A 26,965-nucleotide genomic window follows, 5' to 3' on the forward strand; every position below is an offset into this window, starting at 1 on the left:
TATCACTGGGACTGTGAAGCTTGGGAAGCCCAGTATTCCCATGATAGGTGTAACACAACACTTTACTGTGTATCCCATCCTGACATTGTTGATATCCGCTGAACCCAAGAGAGGCTTCCTTATATGTTACAAAGACAATCATATGCCCTAATTGTGTTCAACCCCAACAAACCTCAGTATATAAATAAACCATCTTTGAACGTTTACTTTACATTTCTAGTGTTTTATCCACCCACCACCACAAGTGCCAGCAGCTACCCTGGACTTAAAACACATGCTAGTAAGAGCAACAGTCTGGAAATAAGGTGTTAAATCTGGGCAAATCCCCTTTATTCCCAGCTCTGGGATCTAAAACAGGTATTGCAGTTGCTGTCCTGTGAAAAGACTACCCTTTTTTCAGTCTAATGGGTGGGGCCAAGGAAAGTGATCGAGCACTATGTGAAACTTCTTGGAAAAGACTGTTGCTCAGATCGTTGTAGGTAATACGCTCTGAAACACTTGTGTACGAGCGCGATATATAAATAAAATATCATATCATATATCATAACAATGATAGAGGTCATTAGACCAGCAACAGAGTTCACTCAATCTACTACATGAGGTTTCTGATAATGAAACTAAAAGGGTGGTATGTTTTTACAGGTCGAGTAGCTACTCACATACAAAAGGGAGACCTTAGGGACACCCTTCTGAGTAGGTTTATCCAGCACACCAGGGTTAGCCATGTTGTTCTGAGGAACACCTTGCAACTCTAAATGATTCCAAGGGACACCTCTGGTGGCAAGGTGAGGAATACTCAACTCAAAGGTCTATGTGATTCTGTAGCAGTCCTTGGACCTACACATGCTTACAAAGGTCCTAATAAATATGCTATCCATAATAAAATCAACTACAGAACCATAGCAACTCACCCCTTCATGAGTAACACCCTCTGCTGTGGCTGGCCTTGTCGGACTGCTTCCTCCTGAGGCATGCTCTGACTCCCCTGTGCCTGCTGGCTGCAATGACCCTTCCTCCTCTTCTTCCTCCTCCTGATAGAACAACAGACTTTCATTTATTAAATTATTATGAAAAGCCTAGTAGAATTTTAAAAACTAGCACCCGACAGATGAGTCAATCAGGTCACTCGGAACGTGGACTAATTTCTATGCCAAGACGGAGGCGAGCATTAAGCTTCTTCTTTTATTTTCTCTCTCCAGCAGTTTCAAGAAATAATATACATTTTTTAAACCTTTTTTTTTTAAACTTCAAGTCCCATCATTTCTGTAGTCCTTTAGTCTCTGGCCATGTGGCCTAGTCCTTCCTTTTCCTCTGTCCTTCCTCTTCTTTTCCTGCTCTCCACAGATAAGGACCATATTATCTTAGCTGCGTAGAATTTGCTAATAGAACGTGTATTTTTCATAGAATTGACTGAATTTGTTCACCATTGTAAATATCATATGTATGGTGATTATGCTTAGGTCCCCGGGACGCGCGACGCGGCAGAGCTAGTAACCTACATTTTTATATTAGAGGGAGTTGGAGGCCCCGTGTCGCACTATACGGCACTTCAGGGGCCTGCCGAATTCCCTTTCAGTCAAGCAGCGCGGCCCGTAAGCGGCAACTCAGCCCACACCTTTGGAAGGGCGGAGCGAAGCGCGACCCGGAGTTCATTCCCCACGCACAGCTGCCGAGGAAAACAGCCCCCACCGTCGTGGGGGTGGAGCGGCCAGTCAGATATGCTCGTGACGCGAGCCAATACACATTTCAGACGCGGCCCCCACCCTCGCGAAGGTGGGGCCGTACACGGAGCACGCTCGAATAGAAAGGCACAAAGCTCGGAGCAAGGAGCCTCCACCCTCACGGAGGCAGGGCTTCACGCATAACGCTCCAAGGGAGATTCAATCCCTGATTTCACAGCGTTATGGAGCGACATACAACACGGAGAAACACGGAGAAACTTGTGTGATTAAAAGTCATAAACAAGTGTTTTCTAACATGAAAATAGATTACTGTCTCAATACAATCCTGCATAGATACAGCATACAGTGCGGTGAAGGTGCAGCCTCAAGGGAAAGTGAATCTGTGGACGTGCCACTACACCTGGAAAGGTATTTGATCAGGCAGCTGTCAGCACATAAAAAATGTCAAACTTCGAATGGAGCGAAGAGGAGCAAGAGGCAGTCTATCAAGAAGACTTAGCCTATAGCTTCAAAGAAGTACTGGGAGATTCACTAACGGAGGCAGTGGCTCAAGGGGTCAGACCCTTACAGGAAAGACTACATACAATAGAACTATTTCTGAGCCAGAAGGAAGAACGCACCAAGCAGGAAGAAAGCACGTCCACAAGGGCAACTGCAAAAGACCCTAAGGGGTGTAATGAGGCCCGGAATAGCAAAGACTCTTCTGACCCCCCGGGCCAACTGGAAGGGGCTGGTACAAGAGCCCCAGAGGCTACAGATGCTTTCCTTAGACTAAAAGAAGCGTTCATGAAGGGTTCACAGGTGCCGAGCCTCGAGACCCCCTACCCAGGGGAAGACAATATGGGTTATCCAGAGGATGACTCCCTAGAAGGTTTCCCAGAAGAGAAACCCGCCGATATCCCCTACATCCACTCAAGAGGATGCAGATAATTAAGGGGACGAGGGAAGCCAACCCCCGCCTAAGAAAAGGCAACGAAAACTCCATCACATAGAAGAAGAAGAAACATCAGACATGTTTCAGCCAGAGGAGATCAGAAATCCAAGATCCTCAGAGTGGGTACCTTTGCCGAGAGTCACGAAGTATATGACGCAAAGACTGCAGAAAGCTCTTGAAAAAGAGGTTAGACAAAGACTGAGGGCCGAATGCCCAAGACCAGACCTGCCAGGCAAGGTCGCAGAAGCTCCAGAATTAGACCCCAAAATGCTATCATTTGTCTCCAAATCCAACAGAGACCCAAGAAAAGGCATAGACCGCTCATGGAAAAGTTCAAGAAAAAGTCCTCGACCTGGCCGGACCTCTGGCTAAAATACCTAGTAGAGCAATCCAAGGATACAGGCGAGGAGGTAGACCCTGGAGACCTGGAGAAATGGGTCCAGCGAGCCTTATGCCTGCTAGGCAATGCAAATTGTGAAATTTCATCTGAACGCAGGCGAGGTCTCCTGCTCAAAATTGACCAGAAATTAGGAGATCTGTCGTCAAACGAAGCTGGAGAGGCGGCTCAGGGCCTTTTGTTTGGGGAAACATTCGGCAAAGAAATGGGGAGGTTCGTAGGGACCTACACCTCCCTAGAAAAGGCACAGGCCTCGATGAAGACATTTTTTCCAGGGAGAGTTTTTGGCTGGACCGGTCGCTACAGAGGTGGCTCGACCGGTCGGTACCAAGCATTTAGAAGGCCTCAGAACAACAGAAACCAATACTGGGAGCCCAGGCAACCAGACACCTTCTTTCCCCCCAAGTGGCCGCTTCCATAGAGGAAGGCGGGGCAGAGGACAGGGAAGAGGACAAAAATTCCCCACAGGTGAGAAATTGTACATATCTGCCAGTTGGGGGGAGGACAGCTACATTCTGGGAAAATTGGCACTCGCTTTCCAGCAACGCCTGGGTCCTGCAGACAGTGAAAGGAATGCGCATAGAATTCACAGAGACCCCTGCCCAGTCGCAAGCGCCACACCCCTTAGTCTCGACACAGACAGAGAAAGAGCGGCTAGATGCAGAACTGCAAAGCCTAGCAGAAAAACAGGCGATCGAACCATGCGCTATACCGTCAAAATTTGTGAGCGATATGTTCCTGGTCCAGCGGAAAAAAAGGAATCCACCAGCTCAGAGACACGCTCAGACAGAGCGACTGGTTAGTAAGGATAGACTTGAAAGATGCTTCCCTAATGATTCCAGTGCAGAGAGATTTCCGTCCGTTCCTAGCGTTCGACTTGGACTGGCAATTATGGCAGTTCATAACAATGCCATTCGGGCTGCCCTTCAGTGCCATGGGCATTCACGAAGATCATGAAACCAGTGGCAGCGGCGATCAGAGGAAATGGGATTCGGATGATTATATATCTAGATGACATCCTACTGATGGCCGACAGCAGAGAGACCCTTGCCTATCAGACCGACTGGGTGGTGAAACTCTTGACCTCACTAGGTTTCCTAGTGAACCGAGAGAAGTCAGAGATGACACCAGCGAAGAGGATAGAATTCCTGGGTTTTATTATAAACACCAAGTCGGTGACATTGGAACTCCCGAACAGAAAGATCAGAGACATAAAAAGAGAAATAAGAACATGTCTCCGCAAGACGAACATATCACTCCACACCATGGCGCGAGTAGTAGGCTTACTAGCAGCATCAATACAGGCGATATTCCCAGGACCATTACACTATCGAGCCCTGCAGAGGCTGAAGATACGACATCTTCAGCAAGGCCTACATTACCATCAACTGGTACTCTTAGATCAAGAGTCCAGCACAGAACTGGAATGGTGGTTAGCGAACATGGAAGCCTGGAACGGGAGAGCCATTTTCGGCGACCGCCCAGACTTGATAATAGAATCAAACGCCAGCAGAGCAGGCTGGGGAGCCCGGTGCGGATATCTCCAGACAGGAGGGAGATGGAGCGCAACGGAACTCCAATTACAGATAAACTGTCTGGAACTACTAGCCGGATCCTTTGCGATCAAGGCATTTACAAAAGGAAAAGTGAATTCTTGCATTCGGCTGAAAATGGACAACATTTCAGCAGTCAAGTACGTCAACCATTTAGGAGGAACGAGATCCAAATTACTAGCGGAAATAGCCAAGGATTTCTGGCATTCCTGCCTGGAATCGGGGATCTCAGTAGTAGCCGAATACTTACCAGGTTTGTTGAATGTAGTGGCGGACTGGAACTCCAGGCATCTCTCAGACTCCAGCGACTGGATGCTGGACTGGGTAATATTCCAGAAGCTGGAAAAGCTTTGGGGCCCAGTACACACGGACCTGTTTGCATCCAGGCTAAACACACAGAAAGAGAGGTTCTTCAGCTGGAGATTGGAACCAGCTGCAGCCGGAGTGGATGCATTCCTGCAAGACTGGAGAGAGCAGACACTTTACGCCTTTCCCCCATTCATAATGATGAGCCAAGTACTAGCAAAAGTACACAGAGAGGCAGCGAACTTGATAGTAGTGGCTCTGATCTGGAAATCTCAAGTATGGTTTCCAGCACTCATGGAACTAATAGCAGATTACCCGAGAGTACTGCCTCAAGGAGAGAGCCTCCTCACGGACCCAGTTGGGTCATTTCACCGTCTGAGAGTAAAGGGGACGCTGCCGTTGATGGCGTGCAGGATAGCAGGAGACGCTGGAATCTCCCGGGTATTCCGGCACAAGCTGCAAGCCTCATCGCCGAGTCACGGGCACCTTCAACTAGAAGGAGCTACAACACAGCTTGGAACAGGGGGTCGACATGGTGCAGAAGGAGAAACATTTATCCCGTTTCTGCCCCTCTAGTCGAGATGGAACAAGTTACTTAACTGTAACTGTTGTTCTCCAGCATGGGTCTGGCATGGATTCACATGCTCATGAATATTCCCAGTTGTCAGGCTGGGAATCCTCGGTAAAGAAAAAATCAGTATCAGTTTAGTTTCTGATCTGTCTTTCTTAGTAGTAACCAATCACTGGTCTCTGGGTCATACTGCCCCAGCCAATGACTGCCCTCTCCCTAAGCCCCGCCCCTGGCAGCCATCCTCAGATTTGGTAGCTGTAAAGTGGCAGTATGACCAAGTGAAGAGCCGAAGAGGGGTAGGAGGCAGGGTTCGCATGTGAATCCAGGCCAGACCCATGCTGGAGAACAACAGTTACATGTAAGTAACTTGTTCCTTCTCCAGCATGGGGTCTGGCATGGATTCACATGCTCATGAATATAAGCATGCATAGCAGTACACACATGCACAACCACGGGAGGTGGCAAAGGCTGAATATTAAGCATCACATAAACTCAACTTTAAGCAACTCTTAGCTCCTCACCAGGCCCACCTTCAGGCGAACAGTTTGCGCAGCACTGCTTGGCCGACTCTGGACTCCTCCCTGGAATCCCGGTCGACGCAGTAGAATCTCGTGAAGGTGTGTGTCGACCTCCAAGTAGCAGCCCTGCAGATGTCCATCAGGGGCACTTCAGACAAGAATGCTGTGGTAGCAGCGATCGCTCTGGTCGAATGGGCTCTCGGACGGCCGGGCAACGGTCGGTTTGCCAACCGGTGACAGTGCATGATGCAGCCGGAGAGCCATCTGGAAATGGAAGCCTTTGAGAGGTCCTTCCCTTGCTTCACAGGTCCAAAGTTTACAAACAGCTGTGACGTCTTCCGAAAACTCTTTGTGTGGTCCATGTAGAACTTCAGCGCTCTAGCTACAGCCAGCGAGTGCAAAGTCCTCTCGGCCACGATGAAGGTGACGGGAAGAAAACTGGTAATACCAAGGGCTCATTGAGATGGAAGTCCGACTGCACCTTGGGCATAAAGGAGGGGTGCGTCCTCAGCACTACCCTCGTCTCGTGAAAAGTCAAGTATGGAGGCTTGCAAGATAGGGCCTGGATCTCTCCCACTCATCGTGCGGAGGTGATGGCCACAAGAAATGCTGTCTTCCACGACAGGAACTTCCACGGTGCGAATGTAGAGGCTCGAATGGCGGCCCCATGAGCCTGGTCAGCACCACGTTGAGCTCCCACGCCGGGGCCGGAGCCTTCACCGGCGGGAACTAACGGAACAGTCCTTTCATAAATTCCTTCACCAGGTGATGAGACCACAGGGATGGCCGTCCTGTAGTTCTGGTGTATCGGGAAATCGCTGCCAGGTGTATCTTGATGGAAGCATGAGCTAGTCCCGCCTTGGCCAGCGACAGTAGGTACGGTAGCACTTGAGGGGCCGTAATCCGTAGAGGGTTAATCTTCTGTGCACGGCACCAGACAGAGAACCTCTTCCACTTGTGTCCGTAGCACTTGAGAGTTGAGGACGCCCGGGCCTTTGCAAGAACTGCCTTGCGGTCCGTTGGGATATTGTACCCTCCAAACTCTAGTGCTGCAGAAGCCAGGCCTGCAATTCAGCGACTCCGGGTCGTGATGAAGCATGTCGCCTCCCTCTCTGGAGAGAAGATCTGCGTCCGTCAACAGTTTCACTGGTGGGGACGCTGACAAGTCCAGAAGGTCCAGGAACCAGATCTGTCTCGGCCAAGCCAGTGTGACGAGGATCATTCTGCACTGGGACCTCTTGAGTTGGTTGATGAGTCGGAGCAGCAACGGCAACAGAGGAAACGCTTACAGGAACAGGCCATCCCAGGGGAACGAGAAAGCATTGCCCATCCTCCTCGGCTGGGGAAACCTGCTGGCGAACCTCTGGCACTTGGAGTTTGTCGCCGTCGCGAACAGGTCGATCTGGGGTTTGCCCCATCGTTGGAAGAGTAGATCCACTTGATCCTGGTGTAGTTCCCACTCGTGGCACAAGCGTAGCTCCCTGCTGAGTGAGTCAGCAATGTTTTTTTTATTCCTGCTAGATGAAAGGGCACCAGAAACATCCCATGGGCAATGGCCCAATGCCACAGATCCTGGGCTTCCTTGGATAGGGCTGGGGATCTGGTTCCTCCCTGCTTCCGGATGTAGAACATCGTGGTGGTTGTTGTCGGTGAAGATCCTCACCACCTTGCCCTTGAGGGACGGGAGGAACGACCCAAGGGCCCAGAACACTGCTCGGAGCTCCAGTATGTTGATGTGGAGCGGCCTCTCCTCCGGGAGCCAAAGGCCTCTCACGTGAAGATCTTCGGTGTGCGCTCCCCACCCCTCAAGGGAGGCATCCGTCGCCACCGTCACCTGGTGTGCTGGGGTCTGGAAATCTGTGCCTGCCGCGAGATGCGCGTGGGTGCCCCACTACCGAATTGCTTGGCGGAAAAACTTGTTGAGCGAGATCCTGTCCTCGAAGCTGCCCGGTGCTTGCATCCAACGAGCATCGAGGAACTCCTGTAGGGACGCATCCGAAACCTGCACAGGCGCACCAGATCGATGCACGAGGACATCATCCCGAGAGGGGACTTGATGGACTTCACCCTGGCCACGTCCGTGGCCAGTAGACGCTGCACCTTGCCCTGGATGGCCTACGTCCTTTCCTCCGACGGCGAGGTCAATTGCGCTACTGTGTCGAGCTTGGCTCCCAGAAACAGTGCGACCTGCGACGGGACCAGGTGGGATTTGGGGAAGTTGAAGAAGAATCCCAGGTCCGTGAACAGCCGGACGGTCTTCGCTGTGTGTTCGACGGAGAGTTCCCTTGTCCTTGCTCGGATGAGCCAATCGTCCAGGTAGGGGTAGACGTGGATCCCCTGCAGGTGCAGCTGTGCCGCAACCAGTGCTAGGCACTTGGTGAATACCCTGGGCGCCGACTTCAATCCGAATGGGAGGGCCTTGAACTGGTAGTGCCGTCCTTGGACTACGAACCTGAGAAACATTCGGTGTCCTTTTAGAATGGGGATGTGAAAGTACGCATCCTCCAAATCCAACGACGATAGGAAGTCGCCTTCCTCCAGCTGGCCCGGCACGTGCTGGAGGGTGACCATCCGGAACTTCTGTGCCTTGATGTATTTATTTAGTCGACGCAGGTCCAGTATGGGACGCCATCCTCCCGTCTCCTTTCTGACGAGGAAGTATCTTGAGTATACTCCGTAGCCCAGGAGCCTCTTTGGGACGAGCTCAATGGCTCCTTTCTTGAGCATCGACCTTACCTCTAACAGCAGTTGAGGGACGTGGTTTTCCTTCCTGGCCATGGGAGGAATGTGGAGGCACTTTTTTAGAAATTCGAGCGTGTGCCTGTGGGCCAGGGCATCCAGCACCCAAAGGTCGGTGGAAATGGACTCCCACGCGCTGACGAACTTGGTCAGCCGGCCTCCCACCGGGGTGCTCCGGTGGGGGCCTGACGCAACAGTCGGTTCAATCTTGCTTGGCAGCGGCCTTGCCGCATTGGCCTCCCTGGTGACGACGGCGAGATCCACCTGACTTGCCTCGTCCCCTGTAGGCTTCCTGCGACGAGTAGCGGGCCGCCTGATGGTATGTCGAGGAGCTGCCGCCGAGTCCTTTGGAGGCACCTTGCTTGCCTCCGGAGTTCTGAAAGGGCGGCCGTCGTTGCTGCAGAACTCCCAAGGCCCGAGCCGTCTCTGTGTCTGTCTTTGATGGCCTGCAGTGACTCATCCACTGTCTTCCCAAACAGATTGTTCCCATCGAAGGGCATGTCCAAACCTTGGCTTGCACGTCTTGGCGGAAATCTGTCGCCTTGAGCCACCCTCGCCGTCGAAGGCAAACGCTGTTTCCCAACTGGCAGAAACCGGTATCGGTAATGTCCGTGGCTACCGTTATGGCACGGTCCGACGCCACCTCACCTTCCTGTAGGATTGCCAGGGCCTCTGCCCTCTTGTCGTCTGGTAGGAAGTCCAACAGGGGGGGCGATCTTGTACCACAAATCCCTGCAGTAGCGGGCCACAATAGCTAGGGCGTTGGCCGCCTTAATCATCGTCGCCACCGACGAGATGACTCATCGTCCCATGGCGTCCAGTTTCTTTGACCTCGCCGTCTGGTGGGGAAGTCGAAGTTGAGGCCAATGCCCCCCCGCCGCTTTCTTCTTGGCTGCCACCGAGACGACCGAATCCGGGGTTGGTTGTGCCCTAAGGCACAAAGGGGCGGCCTCGGGGACCCGGTACTTCTTCTCGTACCGGTCCCTCTTGGCAGGTGTCGTGGACGGTTTCTTCAGAAGAACAAGTCCCTCGTCCCAGATGTCATCCAGCAATGGCAACGCGAGGACCATCTTCCTTTTGGCCTTGCGCCGTTGGTAGAGGAATCCTTCCTTCTTTGTTCTGTTTTGTTTTGTGTCTGTGAAGGCAGTAGAGGCATCTCGAATGCTCGTCCTCCTTGAACACATTCTGTAATCCGCATCCAGGGCAGTTCCTAAACAGCTTGGATCCAGGTGTCGAGCTTCCTTTTTCCTGGGCCATGTCCACGAGTTAGGCCTCAGAAACTTCTGGAATCCTCCAAAAAGCGTAACGCCATGAAAACTTCGCCCTTCAGGGGCATAGTAAATTCTGAAACGGGTCCCCGTTGATCGAAAGTAGAAACTGTGGAGCTTGAGGCTCGATTGACCGAAAACAATGAGATAAATCTCTTGAAAAAAAACGCAAAACACAGTAAAAGCTCGAGAGCTATAGCACGAGGACTCCCAACACTTGAAAGTGCGGTAGAAATCTGAGGATGGTTGCCAGGGACGGGGCTTAGGGAGAGGGCAGTCATTGGCTGGGGGCAGTATGACCCAGAGACCAGTGATTGGTTACTACTAAGAAAGATAAATCAGAAAAGAAACTGATACCGATTTTTTCTTTACCGAAGATTCCCAGCCTGACGACGGGGAATATTCATGAGCATGTGAATCCATGCCAGACCCCATGCTGGAGAACCTGAATTTCTTAGCGGAACTCCTCCAAGAGGGCAAAGCATGCAGAACAATAGGGGTATACAGATCCGCGATTTCAGCAGGTCACCTGCCCGTGGAAGGAGTACCAGTAGGAGAAAACGTAGCAGTGATACGACTCCTAAAAGGAATAAGATTCAGGGAGCCACCTCAGCCGAGATACGAGACTTTACGAGACGTATCGGTAGTAGAATGGCCCAATAACAGATATTTGTCACTAGGACAGCTTTCAGAGAAACTAGCCATGTTATTATGCATGGTGTAATGCAGGAGAGTAGCAGACGTGAAAGCTTTAGAAGTGAATATGAAAACGTACGGCCCAGATGGTGTAATGTTTAACCTAGCTAGAAGGACGAAAACAGACTCTGCCACGATCACAAACCCCTACATGCAGGAACATCCCAAATGGTGTGTAGCAGCATGTATAAAAGAATACGAAAACAAGACAGCCGAGCTAAAACCGGCAGGGACAACCCAATTGCTAATAGCACGCAGGAAACCACACAGAGGAGTGGCAACAGCCACTATAGCGCAATGGGTCAGAGACATCATGAGTCTAGCGGGCATAGACATGACAAAATTTGGCGCGCACTCAGTTAGAGGAGCAATGGCTTCGAAAGCGTTAGAACAGGGCGCAGCTTTACAAGACATTATTAAAGCTGCAGACTGGGCTAGCGATACGACATTCAGAACGTTTTACTACCGGCCTATTAATACAATAGCAAAAGTAGTAGTGAGAAGCTTTGAACAAGCTTAATGCTCGCCTCCGTCTTGACATAGAATGAAGATTTCCCCTGCTAATAGCGCAGGGAGCTCTTGATTCTATTAAAGACAATGAGGCGAGCATTAAATTCCCAGCCCAAATACACAAAAATATGAGACAAGAATGTGATGTTGAGATGATGTACTGCATTTAATTGACATGACTTTTCCTTCCAGAATAGGGTGTGGATTCCCCGCCCTGACATGTATAATTGTTTGTTTTGGCAGTAGGAGATGAGCAAATGAACAGCTGATCACTAGAGAAAGCAAGTTCCTCAGAGCGAGTCTGCAAGTTAAAATGCGGGAGACCGGCTCAGCATGAGGCAGGAAGTTCGGAGCAGAAGTTGACCCAGTTGGTTACACAGTTAAGAAATGATTGCAGTTTGAAGCAGTCAAAGAAGAGGAAGGACAGAGGAAAAGGAAGGACTAGGTCACATGGCCAGAGACTAAAGGACTACAGAAATGATGGGACTTGAAGTTTAAAAAAAATAAAAAGTAAAAAATAAAAATGTTCTTTTAAAAAGAAAAGTTTACAAAATGTATATTATTTGTTGAAACTGCTGGAGAGAGAAAATAAAAGAAGAAGAAGCTTAATGCTCGCCTCCTTGTCTTTAATAGAATCAAGAGCTCCCTCCGCTATTAGCAGGGGGAATCTTCATTCTACCGTATAATTTCATGTTCTGAACAAGCGCTTGCTCTGCTGCTTACTCTCCTGCTTATGTGATAAAAGGAACAATAACATGCCACTTGTATAGTTTCTCTCCCCTATCCACTTTCTTGCCCTTAAATGTTGGCCACCCCTGACATTGAAAAGGGGCTTCTGCTAAAGCTCCCTCTCCGGTTAACAAGGCTGCCATCTTGATTGCATTTTTTTTTTTTTGGGAGAAAGGGTACTGGGTGTGGCATGCATGTAATTTCTTTCTTTAAAAAGAAACGACCCTTCGCAACTTGGCCTGCCGCGGAAGCCGTTATTGCTAAAGTGCATTATTTGGGTGAAAACAATGCGATCAACAAATCCTCCCTTTTGGCAAATCCAGGGAACGGAAGGATGAGCCTATTTATGGTTTATGAGGTCTTTGCACCTAATATTGCTTTCATGATGTAATTCTGCACAGATAAAATTGCAACATGCAACCCCTTGTCGAAGGAGTTCACCCCACAGTTAATAAATATATATTTCTGGGGGTGAATCAGATTATCGTGGGGGGAAATACATTTTTGTCAATGCACTTTACAATGATGTTCCCCTAAGATTGGTAATATTAATATGGATAGGGTCAGAATATGCAGTCCTATTATATTTGAACTTTTGTATGTGCACACAGGTAACGTAATTTTGGAAAACACCAAGTACATATGCAAAAATGCATTTATAATAGGACTTGCAGTTAAAGTAATTTTGCAAAACACCAAGTACATATACAAAAGTGCATTTATAATAGGACTGCATGTTCCGACCCTGTATTAAAGCCGGTCAAGAGCCTGCGAACGCAGGTTCGAATCCCGGCAGCGCCAAACTCAGCGTTTCATCCTTGTGAGGTCGATAAATGAGCACCACACACCGTGGGTAATAATAAGCAGCGCTCAGATACCAAGGGTTCGTAGCGCTATATAAATGCCAAATTATTATTATTATTAATATTATTTTCATGTCCGGGATTTGCAAGGTATTTTCCCTGGATTCTTAAATCTATTAGAGCCCATAAGATTGCTAACATAAGGCATTTCTCATGAAATCTGCACATATAACATCGCAAAATGAAAGCCCGGCTTGATGAAGCTCACCACATTGTGCCTGCCACACCACACTCTCCATTAGAATCCTTCTCAGGGATGTCTTAATGAAAAGAACATGTTGGTTGTGGGTTGGGGTGTTTGTAAGATCTAAAGCTAGGTTGAAAAGGCAGAAAGCAAGTCCATGTGATTGTATGGTCTGGATACCCTCCTTACTTTTAAGCTTGTGGAATGTAGCTAGCGCCACTTGATTTGGTGAGTGGTGGATAAAACCCTTATAGCTCAGCCTACACACAGGATAGGAGTTCCCTTTCCTAAGGAGTGTTTATCAAGACGACATCTGATAAAGCGGGTATGGCTCTGCATCCTCTCTACCTTAACTTGTATTTTATTTAGCGACAAAACATGGGCATGCCTACCCATGAATGGGATGTTACAAATGTTGGTCAAGGTAATTGAGTGGGATTGAACATGTGAAACACTCTGATAACTTCCCCCATCTACTTTGGAGCACATTTTTGTTGGAGGAGAAATTGGATGTCCTATTGGTATAATTGTAGTTTTAGACATGCTGAGGCAGCTCCACTGGTTTACGGTGGATAAGAGGATATTGTTCAAATCCCTGTGTATGGTACATCAGGGTTTCAATGGCCTCAGTCCAGAATACATTCAAGATAAGTTCCCACATTACGTACCAACACAATGGGCCTCATTACGAGTTTGGCGGTAGCCATGGAGCTATTACCGGGTTCCTGCAATGGGAACTTACTGGGTCATTCCGACATAGGAGGACCCAGTAAATCCTCCTTGCAGGAACCGTTCCCCATTCCCATTTGAGCCCCCATAGGGCTCAATGGTAACGGGGATGGAGGTAACAATGGGCACATTATGAGTGTCCCGTTGTTACCTCCCTCTTCCCCTCGTGGGACCCGGAAAGGACGCCCGGTTTTACCAGGCGTCCGAACCGGGTCCCGCGAAGGGAACCTCCTAATCAGCCCTGACGGAATGAAGGGGGCCGGTCCCATACTGGACCCCTTCATTCCGTGAGCGCAAGCCTCGTAATGAGGCCCAATGTCTCCGCTCCCACTCTGCTTTCCTGGTCAAGGTCCCCCGTTTTAGACTGACTCGTACTGGCGGCCGGGCCTTTTCTGTGGCTGCCGCCAGCGCCTGGAATGCTACTCCCCTGCCATTGCTGATGACAGCTGATCACCTTACCTTTCAGCGTATGCTCAAAACATCTGTGTTTTAATTTGTTATATGGTAGCTCTGTATTCATCCTAGCGCCAGGGTGCCTTCGGGTGTTTGTGCGCTCTAGAAATGCGTCTAACATAACATAACGTTTGCGCTTCTCCCTCAATGTTTAACAATATCTGAATCTGAGTTCTAAACTGGTCTTGGGCCTAAACAAAGGGTATCCTATTATAAAGTTACTTAGCCTCACCATGGGGACTAATCGGAAGATTACTATGTGGGCCCTTTCAAAGAAATGATGACCCATGCCCCAGACCAGACGTGAAGAGATATGGGAGACTGTATGATGAAGTCAGCGCTCTTACCCATCACAAGGCCCAGGACAACATAGAGACGGGGTCGCCGCTGGAAGAAAAATGCACCAAGCTTACTGTAAGAATGGAAAGGCACATGTCTATGGATCTACCAAGCTGAAACAGGGAATCCAGCGGATGCCAGAGGCAGCCAGGAGTAGACATCCTGATGTAAAAAAGTAAGGAGCCTGGTCCAAGGTTACGCATGGAACATGGCTGTCTGGCAAGTCATCACTTTTCCAGACTGCAGACGCGCAGGGAGTTGGGTATTTAAGAAGGATAAGGGCTCTCACCAATCTGAGGACAAGTGCTCCTACCCAAACAATAAACACAGTGGTCAAAATGTTGGGCTTGAAAAGAGGTCCATAATAGGCCAAGAAGAGCGAGTGAACAGTATGGGAGTTGCAAGAGAGCAGAGAAATGTGAAGCATCCACCGAGAGAGCGATGAAGAGAGGGAAGGAGAGCGAGACGTAGGTGGTGATATCACATGGAGGGCTAGTGACGTTCAAGCAGAAGCTACTGCGAGCAGCTGGTGTACTGATGCCGCCAGTGGCCTTCATGGCCTGCACAGAGAGCCAGGAAGGGTCTTAAGGTCATTGCGGAGAGAACCTAAGGCTTTGAGGAACCAACTCAAATTGCTTGTAGAAGTGGGTCCATTGGAGTAAATGAAGGCTGTAGATCTTTCCAGGGTAAAGTAACTCGATCCCTGTGCAGAGTGTTGGGCGGTCACTATATCTCTTAGGTTGAGACGGGCACCATATCCCCAAGCCTGACCAGGGGCATCATATTTCCAAAAGAACAAGAAGTGTACCAGGCACTTTCTAAGCCAGTTGTGATATCCTTGTGAAGAATACCTGTGCCAAAGAAGTGGCTTAGTTCTATATTGCTGAAATAGTCAGTGAAGAAAAGAAACAACTGAGCACCATTGCACTGAGAAAGTGCTATACTTCATTTTTTATCCCATCATGACACTGTTGATTTAAGTTAACCCAAAGGGAGGGGGGGTTCTAGGAGTGCTTATCTCCAAGAACCCTTTGTTTGTAGGTAAACGGCATATGAACCTACACTTTGTGGGTTTACTGTTTTGCCAATCCACTAGAAATGCCAGCAGCTGTTCTGGACTAGGTATGAACCTGCTTGTCAGATCACTGCAGATGGTTGTTGTTAAATATGGTCAAACACCTCCCTCCCTCACCCGCCCCACCTCCTGCCCTTGTGCTGAGGCTACCTTTTTTTTCCAGTCTAAGATATGGGGCCACAAAACGATCAAGCAGATGGTGCTCCTTGGATAAGAGCCATAAGGCTGATGCTCAGATTCTTATAAGCAGTGATCGTGGTTATTTGACCAGCAAGAATGTTTTCACAATCCACTTCATGAAGGGTTGGATAAAGAAAAGAGTATTTTTCAAGGAGTCAGTATTTAAAAGTTCGCTGTGTTAGATGCTCAGACGCAAACAAAGGAGGCCTCAGGTGAACACATGGAAAAATCATGTGACCATGCGAGTCTGATGAAAAATACACACGTCTATGTGCACCTCAACTATTTCCTGGACCTCCACATGCTTAAAACGGTGACTCTGTGAGTGGCACCAATATAAAAGAAACAACAGAACCACGCATACTCACCCCTTCTCGTAAACCACTCTCTGCTGTGGCTGGTCTTGTGGGGGTGCCTACTCCAGGGGATTCTGCTGGTGAACCCACTGCCTCAACGGCATCCGCTGGTTGCAATGTCCCTTCCTCTTCCTGCAAGAATAATGGGCCCCTATAAATAAACTATTTCTGAATAGCTGAACAGAATTTTCAAAATGAGCACCCAGAAGGCTGGGAACAGTGAATGGGGTTGCTCGCACTAGAGAGAACAGACGAAATCAATAGAACTGATGTATGGAGTGGATGGGTGGGTGGATGGATGGATGGATCAGACGACTGGAACGGTGGATGAATGGATAGTTGGAATAGATGGAGAGGAATGCATGGATGGAGTAGACGGACGGATCGAGGGGATCCATGGAATGGATGCTGAATGGAATGGATGGACGCAATAGATAAAAAGACTGACAGATGGAAGGGATGGAAGACATGGATGGAGTGGATGCACGCATACGGGCAGAGTGGATGAAATGGATGGCGTGCATGCATGTGGCATGATTGGAAGATGTGTACAGAGAATTGATGAATGCAATGGATGGAACATGTGTATATGGAATTTATGGATGGAATCAGATGATGTGTGTGGAATTGGATGGAATGGATAGATGGATATGGTTGGATAAAATGGATGGATGGATGAATGGATGGAACGGATGAAACAGTCTGAGCGGATGGAGCAGATGGAACGGATGAGCGGAATCGATCAGATGGAGTCGATGGAGTGGATAGATGAAACAGATGGAGTATTCGGAATGGATTGAACAGATGAATGAAATGGATGGGGTAGATGGAATGGAGGGATTATATTGATATGGAATCGATCGATGGATGGAACGGCTGGAGTAGACCTAGTGGTTTGAGTGGATGGATGGGGCAGATGGATGGAATGGATAAAATAGATGGAATGAATTAAATGGATGGAATAGGTGGAGTGAATGAGGTGGACGGAGTGGATGGAATGGGTGGAGTGGATGGAATAGATGGGGTGGGTGAAATGGATGGAATAGATGTGATAAATGAAGTGGATGTAGTAGATGGAATGCATGGAGTGGATGAACTGGGGCGAGTGGATGGAATGGTTGAGATGGATAGAGTGGATGGAATGGCTGAGATGATTAGAGTGGATGGAGTGGATGGATTGGTAGCATGGAGTAGATGGAATAGATGGAGTGGGATGAGATGAGTGGAATGGACGGAATGGATGGGAGGTGGGTTGAATGGATGAAATGGAATGGATGCAATTGATGTAATGGATGAAACGGAAGGAATAGGTGTAATGGATGAAATGGAAGGAATTGGTGTAATGGATGAAATGGAAGGAATTTATGGAATGGATGGAATGGATGAAATGGACAGAGTGGATGGAGTGGATGGAATAGATAGAGTGGATGATGTGGATGGATGGAATGGATAAGATGGATGGAATTGGTGTAATGGATAAAATGGATGGAATGGAAAAAAATGGATAGAGTGGATGGAATAGATAGAGTGGAGGAAGTGGATGGAACAGACGGAGTGGACGGAATGAATGGGGCAGATGGAATGGATGGAATCGATGAAACAGATGGAGTGGATGAACTGGGGGAGTGGATGTAATGTACGAGATGGATAGAGTGAATGAACTGGGTGGAGTGGATGGAATGGTTGAGATGCATAGAGTGGATGGAATGGATGAGATGATTAGAGTGGATGGAGTGGATGGAATGGTAGCATGGAGTAGATGGAATGGATGGGATAGATGGAATGGATGGATGGAGTGGATGGATGGAGTGGATCGAGTAGATCGAGTGGATCGAGTAGATCGAGTAGATCGAGTGGATCGAGTGGATCGAGTGGTATGAGATGCGTGGAATGGATGGAATGGACAGAATGGATATGAGGTGGATGGAATGGATGAAATGGAATGGATGGAATTGATGTAATGGATGAAATGGAAGGAATAGGTGTAAAGGATGAAATAGATGGAATGGATGAAATGGATAGAGTGGATGATGTGGATGGATGAGAAGGATGGAATTGGTGTAATGGATAAAATGGATGGAATGGGAAAAAAATGGATGGAGTGGATGGAACGGACCGAGTGGACGGAATGAATGGGGCAGATGGAATGGATGGAATCGATGAAATGGATGTAGTGGATGGGGTGGATGAGGCGGATGGAGTGGATGGGGCGGATATAGTGGATGGAATGGGTGAAATGGATGAAGTGGGTGGAATGGATGGAATTAATGGGGGACTCAGTTAGAACTGTGAACATCAGCCTGCGCCAGATCCTGACAGGATTGTGAACGTTAGCCTGAGTCTCTCCTAGATGGAAATGCAATGTTGGCATGTCCCACACTTTGAGCTGTGAACATTAACCTCAGTCACATCTGGATAGAAATACGAATGTAAATGTTAACATGCCCCACATGTGTATCACTATGGACCCCGTCTTCCTGTTCCCCATGCCGTTGCTATATATCCGTATCTCCCCCTGTCGCTGTAAGCCCAGCCCCCTGTCTCTGTGTCCGTGTGTCGCTCTGTACCCCGCCATCCTGTTCACGTGCCTGGTCTTGGGCGCTTTAAAGATAACCATCATATCACATCACTACACTTACCCACTACTATACACCATCATTCAACTAGAACACAGCTATACCCCTGATTAATTCGGCCTAGTTGTTCACATACGAATACGACCCCATGAACATCTCATCACCCTAATAAAACGCAGCTAGCCAAGCACATTCCGGCCTAGTTGCTCACATACGCATCCTTCAGGCCTAACGCAGCCAGAGCCCAGTCTAGGTGACCATCCACCAGACTGCACACATCCAACGGATATCTCCAGCACCACACCTAACAATAGGATGCAGCTACCACCCGGCAATTACATCAGCTTCACACATATCTGGTGCACCCACGCACCATACGACACTATCTCTCTCTACTGACCAGAACTATGGTTCCTGAGGGCGTTCAACCTACCAGCGCTTTGAGATCATACCAATGATACATAGAGCGCTATATAAATGCCAAGTAACACAACATAACATACCAATCTGGGCTGAATCCTAGAGTATACGCCTGCATTCTGAGCAACCCGTTGGCTCTCTTCCGGTTTGCACACAAAACCTATCCTCTTCCACCAATGTTTAAAAAATAAAAATAAAAAAGATCAATAACCTGCTGCCTCCATTGGTCATCTCCCCTATCTGCCCTGCTGCCTTCACATGCTGGGTGCCACACAAAGGGAAAGGGAGCCTTTAATAAAGCTCCTTTTAACGATTTACATGGCTGCCATCTTGAATTATATTTTCGTGGCATAATCTTTGCACGGATCACTTTTTCCTCAAGAAAGCCTTAGAGCCTGCTGGACCTATTAACTAGGGGAGCAGGCTTTTACCACCTATTACAGCCCACTTCGGAGGTGCACTCCCAACTGGATGCTTTTCCTTATTTGGAATCTCCCCACATGACTGTGGTCAATCTTTGCGTGATCATCAATAAACCATAGGTCATACTTTCTACCTTACCTCATTATCAGACACGTGCAGCTCTGCCTCTTCTTCATCTGAGCCCGGCTCCATCTCAGACCTTTGACTATAGGCAAAAATAAACAATATCTTAGTAGAGTTCCTGCTCCAAAGCTCCTGGAGAAGAAAGGGAAGAGAGAAATCCAGGAACAGTAGTAGAGGAGACAAAAAGAAACAGTATGCCAGGAGAGAAAGGGAGCAAGCCAACGAAAGCGAGGAAGGAGGGAAAAGAGGAAAGAGGCAAGATAGCAAGGTAAAAGGACAAAGACATTGAGAGTGGAAGGAAAACAAAAATGACTTTAAGAGACGAAGGGAGTGGATCAAAGTAGTGAAACGGGAAGGAAAACAAAGTTTAAAAGAAAGGAAGGTAGAAAGAAAGAAGTCACAGTTCTAATGATGACTTCTTTCCTATGCAGCGCTTGCTAACTGCATTATTTTGCTATTTGTCGTCTCTGCATTGAGTTAATTAAATGAAACTGCATTTACCAACCTCAAAAAGATAAAGTGCTTAGTTGGCGCTGGTTGCACTGAAACTAGTTATATGCAGGGAGACTAGCGATCACTGCAGGAAGCACATAAATCAGTGAGCTATCTGAGCAGATGAGAGAAGGGACGCATCAGAAAAAGAAAGCAATGGAAAAAGAATGCAGGCGCATTTGAAGAAGGGCAGACAGTCAAAAAACAAAAGAAAGACACAAGGGGCAAGAAGGAATAAGGAGACGGGTGCGCTGGGACAGAGACTGGCTATAACGGCTACTGGGCACTTAGAGGCTGGCCCGACTGTTACTGGGGACGTGTACATAGGAAATACCAGCTTCAGTTGGGAAATGTGGAGGATCCACATTCACCCATTAAATGATCTGCAAACCATACAGAATTTTGACCAACGGGGCTTGCCCAATGTGCTCTAAAATGCACAATTTGACAATCATTTTCTAAACATGTCCATGTGTTTAAACTCCTGTGAAAATTCTTTTTTTTAAACTCATCAGTTTTTGGTCTCAGTTACTCGTCCAGTACACTTGTAAATGCATAATTTGAATTCCTTTTTCAAAAGGGGAACCTTGGGAGACGTCCCCCAAACCTCACTATGAAATTGAGCGCTTCAGCATTATTTGGACCAGAAATTGCTTGCGGTAGGGGCTGAAAAGACCCAAAGACCACCCAAAACCTTTTATAAATCCTTTAATACATTTTCAAAAGTACTGGTCGTGTGCACATTCATACATCTTTTCATACAATCCCCTAATATTTAAAAAACAAAAATAAATTCATGAAATTCCCACTGCAAAAAAAAAAAAAAAAGAATTGTTTTTGTTTTTCTGGGGTGGTGGGGGCACAGTGGCCAATAGACAATGAGGTTCTCGGACAAACACCAATCCAAATTCTATATCGTGCCAGAAAACGTGAGCACTCCATCTAGCCCAATCAAGCTAATGATTCTCCAGGACCCATCCCCATGTAACCTCTATTCTATTTGGTTACGTCACGCAAATTTGAATAGTTCTGTGATATCATAATATATTCCTGTTTCTATGTCCTTCTGTAACTAGGACTATTCACAGCGCTTTGTAAGCCTGATTCGTTTTTAGCTATGCAAACTCTGTGTTGTCCACCATAGTTAGGTTTCAGCCATACAGCAACAAAGTCACATGGTCATAGTAAGGGTATGAAAATATCCCCCCAGAAATATAATTGGGCCACACCACCAATGGCACCACGGTGCCAATGGAAATATCTGACATGGCCCTGTTGATGGTCTAAGTGACACACTGATGGTCTTGCTGTAATCAACCCCTGCCCTGTGAGCAACCTCAGTGCTGCCCCTGGACAACAGTGAAGTCTATTAATGCTTGCAGCAGTTCTCTAGTGCTACTAGCTGGGAGTACAACATCCTGTTGGTTCATATTCTTCCGAGGTTATTTGACAAATAGGGTACGGCTCAGGCCAAGTGGAGACACAGGGTGTCCCGACTTGTTGAACACAATAACACACTGAGGCTGGAGCACTGCCAGCCTTGCTTTCTTTTCCCTCTATTATGTGGGACACCATTGATTGGATAGAGCTAGGCACACCACAAGGAATAGTTTAACTATCCTATTTAGCTATGTTCCAAAAGGTATCGCTGTCACAAGTGGTCTATATGCCCTGACGGGTAGGGTGGAGATTAGCTGACAGCAAATCACCCTTGCAGAGTAGGACTCTGATGTCACTACCCGACTGACTGAATGTCCAGTAGACCAGGTAAACAGTACTGTGATGCTTCTAGCAGACAGCAAGGACCCCTGGTAGACTATCACAGTGATGATTGGTGATCATCACAGAGACGTTGGTGATCATTACCATGTAACTACAGCTATGGCCAATGTGGGCTCCTGGTGGTACGCTCATGTCTCTAGCTAATACTCAAAACACCCTGTAAGCTACCATATCCATGAATTGATGTCCATAGCCAATAATGAATGACATCATAGACACTCGACTATATAAATCCAGCTGACAGTTTTACCCAGATGCCCAAGATGACGCAGCAGTACACTGGCTGGCCAGTGAACACCAATTATAGATCTCAGTGATCAATATAGATCTCAGTGATAGACAAATCCCCCAGCTGACACAGAACACCCTCTATAGAATGTAACCAAATAACAAAAGCCTCTTGTAGACACTCCCAGCTATACACTGGTGGGCCACCGGCCTAAGAAATCTAATGTGTCTGCGGTCTGAGCAGTATACTGATGTCCTCAGCTCCGCTGACAACAAACACAACATGAATACTATTGTTGGGCTGCCATTATATAACCTCCTTCCTGGTTCACTGAGTGCATAGTTCTGATGTTCCAACACTGAATCAAGAGTAAGAGGGCCTGTGAGTTGGACTTTAGGGTTCAAATTGTTCTCACTTTGCAGGCTGAGGGCAAGTCTGTGTTCTTTTATTGGTCGTTAGAGATTTTGTGCTGATTTTATATTTCTTTTGGGGTGACTGAAAAACATAGTCTCTCTTTTAGTTCTACTTCGCGGGCATTTTGTAGCCTAATTCGTGGTGCGTTGAGTGTTGCAACCATGCAGCAGAAGCCATTTACAGATGCCAAAGGCAAGTCTGGCTGTGCCTGTATGTGGCCAGGACGCACAAGGCTAGACAAATAAATTCACTAAACATCAATATTCATTCACGCTTCTAAGAAAGCTGTGGAAGCCTGCTGGACTAGTTAATTAACTAGTAACAGTAGAACATATTGCAGATCCAAAGATAAATATCAAATCTGTGGTTTTCCATATGTATACAGTAAGCTTCCTGCTAGTCACTTCTGAATGGCACTTATTAATACAGGCTCGGCGGCCAAAACTCAGACTGAGAGTCATGATTTTATTCTAAATCAGATAATGGCTATCTTATTTAAACAAAATCTTTGCTTAATGATAGCTATATCCGCCTTCTTCAAGATATATGATACCATGATACCACCTGGACAAAATATGGTTACGGCCAATCGTGGATCTAGATCTGGCAGCGAATGGCAGTGATTTATGCCTCACACATAATGGATGAATCTATATCCTGACGGCCCCTATTAAATTGTAAGAGCCTCTTGACAGCTTCTTCACTGAGTCCTGATAAAAACCAGTATTTTGTATTATTCTATTGCTCTCCAAAAGCTGGTACAGAAATGTAAGTTTTAGTGTACATCGATAGTTTAACAACGAGTAATCTTATGTCCAACTTTGAAGATCCACATTTCTCCCAGCTAATTCAGTGGAAGCCCATGACAAAGGTCATACATTATATCTAAACTTTAGCAGAGACAATTAACTCAAGGTCCCTGCTTCACTACCTTTTACTTCATCAGATCTCCATGCACGTGTTTTTGGATTGAAAAAAGTTATGCTCCAAGAAAAGTCAAACACCCCCCCTCATGTAAAACTTAATAGTGACTAGAAGAATTTCACAATGGAGGAGGTAATAGAGAAACTGAAAACCATGGAAATGAAAGAAGAGCATGTTTAAACTATAGACAGCTGCCTATTGTCTTTCAATAAATTGCTTCACTACACACTAGATTCTGTATCATTTTCAACATCAAGAAAAAAATAGCAAAACCACTAAATAATTGGTACTCGGAACTAAAGAAATTAATAAGTGAACAACAATTAGAGCGCAAATGATGTACATATTATCATCCTGAAGATAGGATTAGGTTTCTAAGATTCTACACACTATTTAAAACAACATTCTATTATCAAATACGATTGGAATGATCTAGTTCAATGCTAAATTAATTTTATAAAATTACTGAAGAGTTCCAACCACACACAGCAATACTATATTGACTTTCATTTACAGGAAAATAATCCATCGAGAGGTCAGAGTAACATCCAAGACAAGGAGGGCAAAGCTTGATTTGTCTGTGGTGTGACTAACTCCCGAGGTGGAACATTTAACCTTGTTTGATAGTCATCCAAGTACAATTTCTTGTTGCATGTCCAGTGTTTCAGAAGGAAGGAAGATCCTTTCCTCAATGGGATCCCTGACATCCTGTTTCACCATGGCCTGAGGGCTGGCTGGAGGCAGACTCTGGTCTGCTGTGAGGTTTCAGAGGGAGCAGCATTAAAACGGGCCTGCCAAGCAGTTCTACCAGTGACAGCGGTGCAATGTAGGCATGTGCTTGTTTGATGATTTTCATGTTTCACTGCAGTGACGTGAAAGTAGGGAATAATGATTTGTGCATGGTGCATAGTCACAGAATGGGTTCAATGGAACACACAAACAAAATACCTCCATCTCTGGAATTATGCAATGATATTTCTTTTACTTTTTTTCTAAAAAAGAAAGTTGACATACAAAAGGAAATTTCGCAAAAAAGTTTGAATACAGGTCAACACATCACAAAAGGTACCCAAGATCTAGCCAATGTGACCTCTGTGATGCTCTCTCCCTTTCTATACTCCCCTCTGGCCCGACTCACTCTGCAGGGCAACCACTTGCTGTCTTGATCTCCTCGGAACTCTCCCTCTCCATCCCCATCCCTCTTAGCACTCCTCTCTCTTGAAGCAATCATTCCCTCCTCTCATCTCATCTCACCCTCTCCTCCCCCAATACTGCCACCTACCTTCTCGGATATCCGGCCCATGAAGCGTGTGTCAGTTGAGGCTTTCACCGCCACCTTCTCTGCTCCCCCTCCACCTCTGGCTGGCTCACATCCTGATACATCCCTGTCCATGCTCTACACCTCTATTTCTGATACTCTTGATATACTTGCCCCTGTCATGAGGATTCGCTGGAAGCCCAAAGCCAAGAGCAATTCTTGGTTTAACTCTGACCTTGTTACACTTAAACTTAAGTATAGGGTGGCTGAGAGGAAATGGAGGGCTTCTTGTTCATCCTCTGACAAACTGGACTGTCACCTGCTCCAAAAGGCAATAAAGACTCTCTGTCCTCACTAAGAAGAGAGCCCACATCCAAGCCTGTGCTTCTGCGACATCTAACAACTCGGCCAAACTCTTTAAAATCTGCAAGGACCTGGCCAACCCTGCTGCTGTCTCTACCTCTCCCGTCGCCTCCCAGGCCCTTTGCCTCTCACTTCATCTCTAAAATCCAGGATATCCTGTCCACCTTCTCGTCCCCCTCCTCTCCTACCCCCTCTCCTGCAAACTCTGGTCTTCCTACAACCACCCTTCCACCTTCGCTCTCGCCCTTTACTCTATTTTCCCCTGACAAGGTCTCTAGACAAGTCTGACCTATGAAAGTCTCATCAAAATAGGTTCCTCCATGTTCTTCCAAAACCATCAAGCACCACATCGACGCCCTTGCTCCAGCCCTGGATGATTTCTGTTACCTCTCCTTCACCTCGGGAACCTTCCCCTCCCCTCTGAAGCACTCTCTTGTGCACCCTCTTCTCAAAAAACCCACAGCCAACCCTTCTTGCCCGGCTAACTATCGCCCAATCTCCATCACTCCCTTTCTGGGCAAACTCCTGGAAAAGCTGGCCATCCTGCAGCTTAACCTTCACTCTGACTGTTGGTGTTCTCCATGACCATCAATCTGGCTTTAGAGCTGCCAGAAGCATGGAAACTTCTCTCCTGAACATCCATGAAGATCTGCTCTCCAACCTTGACTCCAACATCCCCTCTGTCCTCATCCTACTTGATCGCTCTTCTGCCTTCAACGCAGTCAACCATACCATCCTGCTCAACCGTCTCTGTGAAAACCTTGGTATCACTGATCAAGCCCTGGTCTGGCTGACCTCTTTCCTCTCTAATCGACCCTCTCAGGTCCAACTCAGATCCTTCCTTTCATCTATCTCTCTTTCTATCTGAGGTGTTCCCCAGGGGTCTTACCTCTCACCCTGGCTCTTCAACCAATACCTGGCAACTCTTGCCCACTGCATTGCCATTTTCTGCTCATTCCCAATTTCTGCTCCAATTTCCAGTGCTATGCTGATGACACAACTCATTTTCAGGCTTCCCTTGTCCACCTCCTCTCCTTATCTCATCTCCGACTGCCTATCTGCCATTCAGGATTGGAGTGCCGCCAACAAGCTCCCCCCACCTGCGAGGCTAAGAACCTCAGTGTCATCTTTGATTCCACATTTCCCTTCTCTGCCCATATCTCCGACGTCTCTAAAAAGTCAAACTTCCAATTGCACCTCCTCAGAGGTACTCTGCCTTTCCTCTCCTTCCCCAAGAAGCTCACTGTCTCCAGAGTCTTGGTTCTCTCTAGGTTGGACTATTGTAACAGCCTCTTTCCAAATCTACCTGCCTCTACTCTCCGTACTTTGCAACTCATCCAGAACAGGACTGCAAGACTTGTCCTTGGCCTCAAGCCCTGGGATCGTATCTCTCCAGCCCTGAAATCTCTCCATTGGCTCCCAGTGGATGCAGGGATTAAATTCAAAACCCTTTGTGGAGCCTGGGTCCAAAATACCTTCAGCAGTCCCTCTGTAAATATCTCCCCTCTTGAGCTCTTCCCTCCTCTACCTCTACCTCTAACTCCTTCAGGGTCAGTCGTTTTTTCAAAGAAATGAGAAGGGGGTAGATCTCTGTCTTCGGCTGGGGTCTCCCTCTGGAACAGCCTCCCTGCCACTCTGAAACTCGAGGAGAACCTTCTCTGGTTCTGGAAGCCCCTCAAGACCTTCCCATTTGCCCCCCTGCTAATCTTGTTTGTTTGTTTGTTTGTTTTATTCATTTTTTGTGCGCGCCAGACCCAGAGGTAGCAGGGCGCAGTGACAAGAAAATGCGAGACTTACAAGGTTACATCATAGCACAGTGTACATTAGAAATTACAGTAGGGTCACAAGGTTGCATCATAGCATAGTGTACATTAAAAAT

General features: G+C 47.4%; 1 protein-coding gene across 2 annotated transcripts in view; it reads right to left on the reverse strand.

Annotated features, from left to right (window-relative positions):
- Positions 1-26,965, reverse strand: part of CCDC40 (coiled-coil domain 40 molecular ruler complex subunit) — a 599,189-nt gene that overhangs the window by 550,072 nt on the left and 22,152 nt on the right. Inside the window, exons 2-4 of one of the 2 annotated variants that reach the window (XM_069655197.1) lie at positions 19,640-19,706; positions 16,095-16,214; positions 912-1,031 (exon numbers count right to left, since the gene is read on the reverse strand). In XM_069655197.1, the coding sequence (XP_069511298.1) occupies positions 912-1,031; positions 16,095-16,214; positions 19,640-19,706 (307 nt within the window). The remainder of the gene's footprint in view (positions 1-911; positions 1,032-16,094; positions 16,215-19,639; positions 19,707-26,965) is intronic. The other variant, XM_069655198.1, reaches the window with a different exon arrangement.

This window comes from Ambystoma mexicanum, chromosome 3q (assembly GCF_040938575.1).
Source record: "Ambystoma mexicanum isolate Mex_15411 chromosome 3q, UKY_AmexF1_1, whole genome shotgun sequence".
Taxonomy (NCBI): Eukaryota; Metazoa; Chordata; class Amphibia; order Caudata; family Ambystomatidae; genus Ambystoma; species Ambystoma mexicanum.